Genomic DNA, 12,355 nt, shown 5'->3' on the forward strand with positions numbered 1-12,355 from the left:
GGATGGGGTTCTATTCAAGATCTTCATATATGATTTGGATAATGGCATAGAGAGTACATTTATTACGTTTGAGGAGGATACCAAGCTGGGAGGATTGCAAGCACTTTGAAGGACAGGATTAGATTTCAAAATGACTTTGGCAAACTGGAGAAGTGGTCTGAAATAAATATGTTTACATTACATACGGACAAATGCAAAGTACTACACTTAAGAAGGAATAATCAACTGCACAAATACAAAATGGGAAATGACTGTCTGGGAAGGAGTATTGAAGAAAAAGATATGGGGGTTATAGTGGATCACAAACTAAATCAGTCAATGACGTAATACTGTTGAAATACTATCCATGGGACCTTCCCACATCTGGGAAGGGCAAAATTTGCTGCTTTAAAGAACATATAAGCAACATTTATATTTATTTTTAAGCTGGTGTTCAAGGAAATGGCGTTTTATCTCTAGTTAATTTCTTTGTGCTATAAATGAGGCAACACAAAAAACACTTGAATCACAACATTTTGTTTACACCTTCCAGTTATTAATTTATTATTTGCAGACTCCAATCTCAATTAGTCTAAGTTTCAACATAAATTCTGTGATTGTGCAGTATTTTCTTTGCTAGGGCTTGGTTTATAAACAACTGTAGTAGATGCTTTCAAATTCTCATCTATGTATTTTCCATTACATAGACAGCAGGATATTTGCCATTGTTCATTTGAACATTATATAATTTACACACAGTTTAATCTTTATAGTGCAAATAGACTAATCACTGTATGTGATCCAAGCCAGATTTATTTTTAAAGAACAAGGAATGTTACTGAAAATGCATACATAAATATTAAAAAAAAGACTTGTGACCATTTCATAATATATTAGGGTCTAAAGGCTTGATCCTTCACCCAATGAAGTCAACAAAAAAGCCTTCAGAATCTGAACCTGTTAGTTATTGAGCTACCTGAATTCCAATTAACTCTAATGGGAATTGAGACCCTCAGGAACTGGCATTCTGTCTCTGCCAACCCTATCAGAGTAGATCTTACTGAAAAAACACAACTGTCAGAGCTTGTCAAAGAACTCTTGCTGAAATCAGTTTAGATTTCTTTAATTAGCATCATGTGAAATAGTATTTTAGAGATATGGTAGAGATATTGGACTAGACTATAGTTGGAAATGTATGGTTTGAATATCTAAATACTAACATTTGAGATATATGCTGATCTCAGCAGAACATTTCAGATTAGGTCTCCAAAACGTTGCCTCTTAATTTCCATAAATTATTCACTAAAAAGTTATTAGGGACCCTCTTATGCCCTGGGCACTTCATCCTGCTCACATTTAAGTAAATGGAAAAACTTCCATTAGCTTCAATGGTGCAGGATCACGCCCTTAGTGAGGGGGAAAAACATGCATTTATGCAAACTTTTCAAAAATATCGATCATTTGTCCAAAATGGATCAATGAAGTATAACACCATAGTACTGAGAGATTTACAACAAAATAAATACCCGACAAAGTTCCAAACATAAATTAGTTTATTAAAATTTAGTAGACAAAGAACCACTGCATAAATAAAATTAATAATATCTGGTGCAATCTTCTTTCCAACATATTTTGCAGAAAAAAAAGTTCTTAAATTTTGGAACAGATGGGTATTTCAGGATTTTAAAAGTCCTGGAACTGATTTAAAGGACAAAAAGTTCTAATGATGAAAAAATACATGTATTATAATTAAAGAAATGCAATTAAATTGTTTTGTTTCTCAGAGTTTCTTTGTAATTAGAGTTCATGCTTGAAATATTACAACCAGTCAATTACTGTGCACAAAAATAAGATTAACAGAGAAAGTACACAACTATTCAAAGCTTAAGAGAACTAGATACAGTGCACATTTTCAGGACACAACCTGAATGTCTCATATATGACTGTCAGCAATCACATTTTCGGTATTTTATGAAGTAATACACTAGTCTGTTCTGTACATCCTAAATGACGACCTTCTTTTAATTTTAATAGATTTTACTATTATACCTATTTGAAACAGCAGATCCTTTTACCATGTAAGTACAGTTTTCCATTCTGACATGCTGACCAATTTTAGCAAAGTACCTGGATATTTTCTTGACAGATGCGATACCTCTGGAATTTGTATTTTAATAAACAAAAATCATGGCAGCAATATCTTGGGTTCTGAGTGACACATGTACTTTGTTTTGACAGCTATCAGACATTGTTAATTTTCCATGCACATAATCTATTCAAACCAGTTTTCCTTTAGTAGAAAATGTACAGCATCATCAAATCCATTTTGGTACAGTGATTCCATCTTCTTCTGGCTTGGTGGGAATAAAGCTTGATTAAGTCTTACCAGGTTGGCCACAGACAACTGCAACAGAGAAGTATTCTAAGTTAGGCAACTGTAAGGACAAACTATTGTATTTGATTTTCTTGTTCTCTTCATCTTTCCTACCCCCTTTTAGGATAGATAAATGATGTTTCCAAAATCTAAAGACTACTGAAGACCTCGGTTGATCATTCGGATGGTGTAATGATTGTCTGGTTATAGGCTTGCTCTCCCTCCTTATATTTTAGATTCTTTCACTAAGACTATTTTATTTGTAGCTAATTTAATCCAATAATAAATAAAATTACACTGAATAAGATATTAGACATTAGTTTAAATGATTAACTCATTTAATATATATTTTATTTCTTACGCACTTCACAAATGGTGCAATATAATTATAGAATAATAATTACCTTTTATTTGAAATAAATAATTAATCAAATTTTGCAACCATGGAATCACTAAGCCTCTGGAGCCTTGTTTGAGTTGACTAGGGCAGTTCAAAACTCTCAGAACTATTGTTTCAGGTTGACTGCAGATTCAGACACACATCACTGCATCTGCTTACTTGGTTAACATTTTCAAGGTTGTCTCTAACTCTGAGGGCTAGAAACTGTTTTAAGTGACACCGGAGATTCTGGAACACAACTGTGGTGCAGGAAGTGACTTCTGTGGCAAATTCCAGAGATGCAGAATCACAGAAAACAGAGGGCCTCCAAATAAACTCTTTGGCATGTATGGATGAGGCACCAAACTTTGTTTATTCAACCAAGACTCAGCTAGATGACTCAGTTGGTCAATATCAACTTATTTTCTATATGGATTCATGGTGCAAATAGTAGCCAAGTAATGTGTGAAAGATAGCATATACATGTTAATTTCACCTACAAAGTCATCTTTCCAAACCATTCCTACTGCTGAAATCCTTGTCCATATTCTAATCATCTTACCTTGAATAATGCAATCTTTTCCTGTCTGCCCTCAGTACTCCCTACCTCCATTAGTTCAAAATGCCATTGCCAAAGTAATCTCTCTCTCATCATTTCATCCATGTCCCTGAATCTTTCCATTGGTTTATTGTATCTCAGGATGATTTCACTCTTGTATAGAAGACTAGCACATCACTAAACTTCCAGTTAAGACCTATTTTAAGTGCTTAATTAGGACTTCGGTGGTGCAAAGGACTTGTGCTGGTCATCTGCATAGGAAAGAATTTGTCATACTGCATATGTTTCAAGTTCCTCATTCTCATCACAAGTAAAAAGGCAGAAAACACTGCAAGTGAACTGTTGGCTGAATGCCTGGCTTGGATTTGTAGAACACTGAGCCACATTGCTCTGGGAGAGAGGACTATACGAACAAGACAGCCTGCATCTCACAAGCAGGGAGCTAATCTTCCCAGTTGGAAACTAACTGGGCCAGCTAGGAGGGCAAAATAGGAGGAGGAGGCAAAAGTGGTAGAAACTCAAATCCAGTGCATCATAAATAAACTGAATTGATGTGACATAGAATATGAAGACACAACATTTTTCAACTGTTCTATGGTAGGAGTCTGGACAACAAGCAAGAGAAATTGGAAGTTTACATTGGTGAGAATAAATTTGATATAATTGGCACTACTGAAACAGAGTGGGATGATTTGCATGACTGGAATGTTAAAATCACTGGTTATAACTGGTTTAGGAAGGACAAAATGGGTGAAAGAATTGGGGTGTGATATTAAAGATACCATTACTTGTTTTAGAGTTATTGGTAACTCAGAAGAATAGGATCTTGAATGCATAGGGATCAATGGGCTAACAAATAAAGCCCAGGAGAGTTTATTTGTGGGGATCTGTTACAGACCACTGAATCAAACCAGAGAGCAGGATCAGTTACTTCCTTAAGCACCTGTCTTTAATATGAGGAAGGAAAAATTGTGCGGTGATGGGGGACTTTAATATCAGCAATGTATACTGGAAGTCTCAACCAACCAACAGAAAAAAATTATCAGAGTGTCTAAAAATTATAATTTCCTAACACAAAAACTATTGCACCCAAAAGGAGTTAACTCTATTTTGGACATCATTATGATGGAAAAACAATCACTGGACTATTAGCTGGTATTTGCCTAGGGATCAACTATCATGACATGATTACATTCAATAAAAGGCAACAGAGGACAATCCCAGGCATATTTGGTGCTTCAAAAGGGTTAATTTCCCAAAGATGAAGAATATTATGAGCAAAATAGATTGGGAGAAAAAATTTAGACAGAAAGATCTGAATGAAAATTCTGAGTTCTCAAAGAAGATCTTATTAGATGTCGAAAAAGCCATAATTTCATAATCAAGAAAGAATACAAATTTGGCTGAAAGCCAATCCTGGCTCATTAGCAAAGTGAAGGAAGCAATTAGAAATAAAAAACCGAAATATATAACAAAGGGAAATAAACAGTAATAGATAATTGATAAGGGAAGCTAAAGACCTCAAGGAAAAAAACAATGGTTGGAAAGGCTAAAGACAATAAGGAGTGTAAGTACATGTGCCCTTACCAGCATCCCAATGCAAGAAAGCAAGGGGGTCACTGGTATCTGGTAGTGAGTTTCAGCTGGCCTGGTCCACTCAAGGTGCCCCAATTTGTTAATGCTAAATTATAGGTGTCATGTCATTGGAAAACTAATATCACACTGAACATTAATATTCTTAAGTGGTGTATGTATGGTAAATGTCCAAAGGATCATACAAATAGGAAGAAAATGTACAACGGGTGTTTACCAGACAAGTAAACAGGTTTTTCCCAGACAAAGGGCAGCCTGATGTCTCCAGAGGCCATCAGAGTCAATAAGCAATCACATGTCATTTGCATTTTAGCAAACACCAGTGGAGGAAGAAACCATGGAAAGTTCTTCATTAGCAGACTCCATGTCTCCTTCCTCACAGCTTGAATGAGCTTTACTTTGGGCAGGAGGGGGAGGGGGTAACCTTCAGAAGAGTCCATTTCTAAAGTTAACTAGACTATAAAAGAGAGAAGCAAAGACCCCTACGATGACAAAGGAACCAAGCACTATAAACTTTGTGGGACATTTTGACCAGAGGGGTGGTCCGCTATCTTGCTGGAAGGTTGTTTGATAAGGAAACTACCTTGAACAAAGGCTGGAGCTCGTTGTGTACTGTAGGTTACCCACTAGAAAGCATTTTTCACTTCTATTTGGTTGGAACCATTTCTAACACTATCTTTTGTACTTGAACTCACTTAAAATTCTATATTCTTTTGTTAATAAACTTGTTTTACTTTCAATCCATACTAACCCAGTGCTGTGTTTGAAACAAAATGATTGCTAGCTCCTGTTAAAGTGATAACGCTGTGCATTTTGTCTCTTTAGAGCAGAGGTGGGCAAATGACGGCCCACGGGACTGTCCTGCCCAGCCCTTGAGCTCCCGGCCGGGGAGGCTAGGCACCAGCCCCTCCCCTGCAGCCATGCGCCGTGCTGGCAGGTCCCTGGGCAATGGGGCTGCGCGCTCCTACAGGGCAGCGTGTCTGGCTCCGGCCGGGCGGTGCAGTGGCCAGACATGCTGCTCTGAGCGGCATGGTAAGGGGGTTGGGGCCGGGGGGTTGGATGGGGCAGAGGTTTTTTTGGGGGGGGGCCGGTCAGGGGATGGGGAACGGGGGGGTTGGATAGGCGTGGGAGTGCCAGGGGGCCTGTTGGGGGCGGAGGTGTGGATAGGGGTCAGGACAGTCAGGGGACAGGGAGTGGAGGGGTTGGATATGGGGTGGAGTCCCAGGAGGGGGTGGTTAGGGGACAAGGAACAGGGCAGTTGGATGGGTCGGGAGTTCTGAGGGGGGCAGTCAGGGGGCAGGAAGTGGGAGGGGTCGGATGGGGGCGGGGGGCCAGGCTGTTTGGGGAGGCACAGCCTTCCCTACCAGGCCCTCCATACAGTTTTGCAACCCCAGTGTGGCCCTCGGGTCAAAATGTTTGCCCACCCTGCTTTAGAGGAACAAACAAACCTTATTATTCCATTGAATGGTCCAAGGAAGAACTAGACATTGCAGAGAACATGCTTTTGGGAAAAACTGAGACTGGGGAGGAGTACTTGGGTCATCTTGCAAGATATAACCAGAGCTGGTGTATACTGGACTGTGGCTAGGGTTTAACAAGCTAGAGTTGCTGGTTCAGAACTACTTATTACAGACACAGTGCATGGCTTGTCTGCAGGCTGTAGGTATCCAGGCTGAGCCACAGCAGCAGAGCATTTAAGGCACAAACATTATGGGCAATCGATGACAAATCCCTTACTGGTTTGGCTTGCAGTATATTAGGAACAAAAGCAATCCCTCAAATGGTATACTATCCCATATTCCCTTGTTAAAGATGGAGATGGTAAAATTGTTAATAATGATGCAGAAAAGTTCCATAACTATTTCTTCCCTATATTTGGAAAGAACGGGGATGAAGTATTCATTGATGATGTATTTTCCAGCCCATTAGTACCAAAAGAAGTTAGTCAAACATCATCTACTAGGAATAAATATTTTTTAATCAGCAGACCTAGATAACTTGCACCCATGAGTCCTGAAGAGTTGACTCAGGAGATTTCTGGCCCGCTGATGTCAATTTTTAATAAGTCTTGGAATAGTGGGAAAATTCCACAAAATTGAAAGAGTGCTAATGTTGTGCCAATACTCAAAAAGAGCAACTGGACAGGTAACTATAGCTAGTTAACCTGACATAAATCCCAAAATAATGGAAAATCGGATATGATATTCAATTGATAAAGCATTAAAGGATAGGAATATAAATAATGCCAGTCTACATGGTTTTATAGAAAGTATGTCTTATTAAACAAAGCTGATTTCATTCTTCGAGGAGCTTACAAGTTTGGTTGATAAAGTTAACTGCATAGACCTAATATATTTCGACTTGTAATGCGTTTGACTTAATACCGCCCCACATTCTGATTAAAAATTAGCACCACAAACTATCAATAAAGCACACATTAAATGCATTAAGAACTGGCTAACTGACATATATCTCATAAAATAGTTGCCAATGGGGAATTCATGTTGAATGGGATGTTTCTAGTGAAGTTCTGCAGGGATAAGCACTAGTCCAGACACTATTCAACTTTTCATCAATGAGCTGGAGGTAAATATAAAATCACTGCTGATAAAATTTGCATATAACACTAAAACTGTCCGGGTGGTAAATAATGAGGAAAACGGCAATTATATAAAACAATCTGGATCTCTTGGTAAGTGGGTCCATTCAAACCAAATGTGTTTTAATACAGCCAAATGCAAGGTGATACATCTAGGAACAAAGAACCAGGAACAAGGCTATACCTACAGAATTGGGGACTGTGTCCTGGAAATCAGTGAGTATGAAAAGGATATAGGTGTCAGAGAGAACAAACAACTCAACATGAGCTCCCAGTGCCATGCTGTGGCAAAAAGGGTTTATGTGATCCTTGGATGTATAAACAGGTTTTACCTCTGTATACAGCACTGATGCAAGAGATAGTGGAATACTGCATACAATTCTTGTGTTCACATTTTGAAAAGGATGTGTGCACAAAAGAGCCACAAAATTTATGACGGCTTGAGAAAATGCTTTACAGTGAGAGACTAAACAAGCTTAAGCTGGTTAATTCATCAAAAATAAGATTGAGAGGTGACATCATTACAGCGCATAAACGTAGAGAGAAAATACTGGGTACTAAAGGGCCCTGCAGTCTAGTGGAGTAAGGCACAACAAGAACCAGTGGTTGGAAGCTGAAGTCAGACAAATTCAAATTAGAAATTAGGCATACACTGTTAACAGTGAGGGTGATTAACCATTGGAACTAAATACCAAGGGAAGTGGTGGATTTTCCATCTCTTGAGGTCTTCAGATAAAGCCTGGATGCCTTTCTGGAAGATATGCTTTAGTCAAAGACAATTTATGCTTTAGTCATACCAAATTACTGGGTTCTATACAAGGGTAACTGGGTGAAATGTAATGACCCGTGATACACAGGAGGTCAGACCAAATGATGAGCCAGTGATTTCTTCTGGCCTTAAACGCTATGAATCTATGAAGAAGGCCCTTACGCCTTGTGTACACAAGGAAATTAATCAGAGTATAAGGTTGCCACCTGTTCAGGTTTTCCCATGATCATCCTTTTTTGAGGTGGCTGTCCTGGAAAATCTGTAAGTGTGCTCAGTACACATTGCCAGTTGTCCAGTTTTGTGGGCTCAGGATCATCCTGGATGTCTTGGATTTTTGTACCTCAGAGGTGACAACCCTACTGGCATAGCTACTGCAGAATAGCTCCTTGTGTGGACACGATTCTGGAATAAGAATCACTTTTATTCTGGAATAATTACTCTACTTTGGAAGTTGTAGGTCATGCTGTCTAATCTTTCCCCAGGCCTTTACTGGAGGAATTGTATTAAGACAGAATAACTTCTTTATCTTCTTCTATGTCTCCTCTTTTTTCTTAACATTGCTCTATAGTATGGAGTTTGTAACCCTTTTTAACAAACTGTGCATGTGCCAATTGAGCACATTTTATAAACTGAAAATCCAACACTTCATTTTTTTTAAACACACCTAAAAAGATTAGGTTCTCAATCCCCATAAAAAGTCAATGGGAGTTGGGTACCAAACTATCCTAGCTGCTCTTGAAAATCACATAAAACAGCTAGCAAAAATAAAAATAATAAGGCTATCACCAAAATTAGTTAAAAACAAGTCACTCACCATTAAGTCTTGCTTTGCAACTTTAATATAGAGATCTACATGTCCTTTGTCTTGTGGACAGATATCTAATCGACCACTGAAAGGAGAAACAGTGACTGTTCGTCCCATAGGCAGAATAGGGAGGCCATTGGTAAGGCCACCATCAATCCATTTCTATTGGGAAAAAAAGTCAGAGTTTGTTATGTGCTGACTAGAGCTGGGTCAAATTTTTCATAGTGAATATTTTATTTGTTGAAAATGCAGTTTTGGTCAACCTGAAACTATTCATGAATTTGACATGAATTCACTGAATAGTTTTCTCCCTAAATATATTTTTCTGGATAGAAGAGGAGGCGGCCTTTCCCTTATAACTGCCAGCCCACTAGTTTGATCATTCACCTAGGATATGGAAGACCCAAGATTAAATTTCCCCTTGACCTGATGTAGAGAAGAGATTTGAACTTGTTCTCCCTCATTACGGGAATGTTCCCTAACAAATGGACTGTGGGATACACTGAGACAGATATCTCATAATCTTTCTCACTACGTATAAATAATGAAGTAGGCACTGGAGTGGGGACTTGAATTTGGGCATCCCACATCGTAGATGAGTGTCCTAACCACCAAGCTACAGCAATATTCTTACTTACTCTCTCTGGCCCAACGACTATTCTCTGTTCCAATGAATAGTGACTGGGCCAAAAGGAGAGAGAGAGAATATCTCTGTAGTCTGGTAGCTAGGGAATTCATCTACAATGTGGGAGACTCGAAACAGATTATTTTTTATTTGCCAATTTTTTTTGGCAAGTTTTGAATTCAGTTCGACCCGAATCAATTTTTTCAATTTTTCAAAACTGCTAACAAACAGAAAAATCAAGTATTTGCCCAGCTCTAGTGCTGAACCTTTTTCATTGGCCCCCTTAGATCACATAAACAAAAAAAAATGTTAAAAAACATGTTGAATATATACTGTCCTTCTTAGAACACTATAAAAGCAGCAGTATGTTTTCCTTACTACCAAATAAACCAAAATTCTAAAGTCTGGACAACACAAAGAATTCATTGTTCAGTAGGTGACATTATACACACGTATAACTTATAGTGAATGTTTCATATATACCTGGTAGTCTGGACTTGTCTTAAATCTTGACTCAGTGCTAATTTTGGTTTGTTTGTTTTTTAGTTAACAGATTAATATGAACATACTCATATCAATAAAATAAAAACCTCAAAAGCATGATACAACAGAATTCCTCAGAGATTATACAGAATTTAGAATACTAATAATTTACAATTTTGCATGCTGATATAATGTACGTGTGTGTGTGTGTGTATATACATCTATAAACAATAGAAATGTTTTATGTATATGTGCATGCATATATCTATATAATAACTATAAGATCTAACAGGGTATTATAGATCAGTTATTCTAAACAAAAAAAAAATCACCACACTTACACAAATGTGTAGCACAATGAAAATATGGATGCAAATGAACTTTTTGCAGAAAGTTAAAAGATATAACTGGAATTCCAATTTCCATTGTTCAAGATGGAATTTCTATCTAATCATACATATGAGTGCTTTTATATAACAATTCTTTTATTTAAACTATTTATTATTTTTAAAAGACCAGTTTGTTCAACTAGTTAACAATACAAGTAATAACTACAACAGAAGGTACTGCTGGCATGTTTTATTTATGAGGGCTATGAGCAGCATAGTGCACAAAAACTACGTAAGTGGTCAAACTATAGTTATAGATAAGAAGCCAACATAAGAGAACTTGTCTATCCCATCCATGAGACTTCTCATTACTTCCAGAGGAGCAGTTCATTGGCATCTATCATAGAAAGGATGTAGATAAAACACCACTAAAGTGTGTAATGAAGTTATTACTGTCATAGCGTTCGAATAAACACATTACAACTCACAATCAAATACTTCTGGGGAAATTCTGTGCCATTGTGCAATGCAGAATGTTGCAGAAATTAAAACTATGTATGCAGAATTTCTTTTCCCCCATACAAATGGGCTGCAGTGCTGCTAGCCACCAGTAGGGGATGCTGGACCCAGCAGAGCCCAGCTCGCACATAGAAGGCACTGCTGAGAGGAGGAGGAGGGAACTAGAGGGTTCCTGGCAGCTGCAGTTCCCAGCATGCCTTGAGGGAAGGAGAGGGCAATGCACAGGAAACTCCATGCAAGTCTGGGACTGAGCATCAGGCTGTACGGAAGGGGCTGTGGGTATCTGGTCAGGAGGGACCTGCAGCTAGGGTCTGGGGGAGGCAGGGGGTTTGGGTGTATTGGCTATGGGGGCCCCCGCAGCTGGGCCTGGGGGGGGCAGGGTTGTGGGTGCCTGGCCCCCCAGATTGGCTGGGGGGGGGCAGGGAGGAGAGCAGAGAAACAGGAACTGGGTTGTCATAGGGTTTTTTTTTAACTCTCTATTCCTGGGGGAATTTTGTGTGTGTCTGTACTGTTACAGACACACTTGCTGACAGGTATTTTGAAATAAATTACCAAAATAACTGAAACTAGCATGATTACGTAGCATTATTTTGACAAACAAATTGAAGAATTTTGCAGAATTTCAAAATATTGTGCACAGAATTTAATTTTTTGGCGCAGAATGACCCCAGGAGTAAAGCTAACCAGTATCAAGTTTTGTACACACCGATACAAATTCGGACGTAGTTTCAGAATTCTCAAACAAATAATTGAACACTAATGAGACTGTATACATCAAAAGTCCTGTCTGAACTATTAAATTAGTAACTGAAATAATCAATTTAAAGATAAACCACTAGATCAAAAAACTCTACATTAGCCAATTGGTATATTATAGCAATGTTTAAAAAAAACAGGTGTGGTACTCCATTTATTCTTTGCTTGCCCAATGCTAAGACAATTTGGATAACACAACTCAAGGGACAAAAGCACACACATTCTGACTATGAAAATCAACGACAGAATGCTGACAGGAGATGAGTATCAGGTTAAAAAAAAACTATGCCACATGTTGGTGATAGTAATAGTAACATATTATGTTTCCCGATTTAATTATAGCAATTTGTTTCATTATATTAAGAGTGTTCTAGTGACCATGAAGTTAATAGTTGCTATTCCACACACCTGCTGTGGAAACATGGACATTTTATAATTTTCTGCGATTAACTAGCATTATCCAGACTGGTTAAGTTTTTTGGGGAAACACCACCTATCAATCAATTTCAATAAATTATTCATGTCTAAACTATTATTATATTTATATATTAACTTGGGTCAGAAAATTATCTTCCCTAATTTGGCA

General features: G+C 38.1%; 1 protein-coding gene across 4 annotated transcripts in view; it reads right to left on the reverse strand.

Annotated features, from left to right (window-relative positions):
• Nucleotides 1-1,591: 1,591 nt before the first annotated feature.
• PNPLA4 (patatin like domain 4, phospholipase and triacylglycerol lipase) overlaps nucleotides 1,592-12,355 on the reverse strand; it is a 45,587-nt gene continuing 34,823 nt past the window's right edge. For all 4 annotated transcript variants that reach the window (XM_074945746.1, XM_074945754.1, XM_074945763.1 and 1 more), the window contains 2 exons: nucleotides 9,067-9,219; nucleotides 1,592-2,383 (listed from right to left, as the gene is read on the reverse strand). In XM_074945746.1, coding sequence (XP_074801847.1) covers nucleotides 2,252-2,383; nucleotides 9,067-9,219 — 285 coding nt within the window. In that variant the 3' untranslated portion in view covers nucleotides 1,592-2,251. The remainder of the gene's footprint in view (nucleotides 2,384-9,066; nucleotides 9,220-12,355) is intronic.

This window comes from Natator depressus, chromosome 1 (genome assembly GCF_965152275.1).
Source record: "Natator depressus isolate rNatDep1 chromosome 1, rNatDep2.hap1, whole genome shotgun sequence".
NCBI lineage: Eukaryota > Metazoa > Chordata > Testudines > Cheloniidae > Natator > Natator depressus.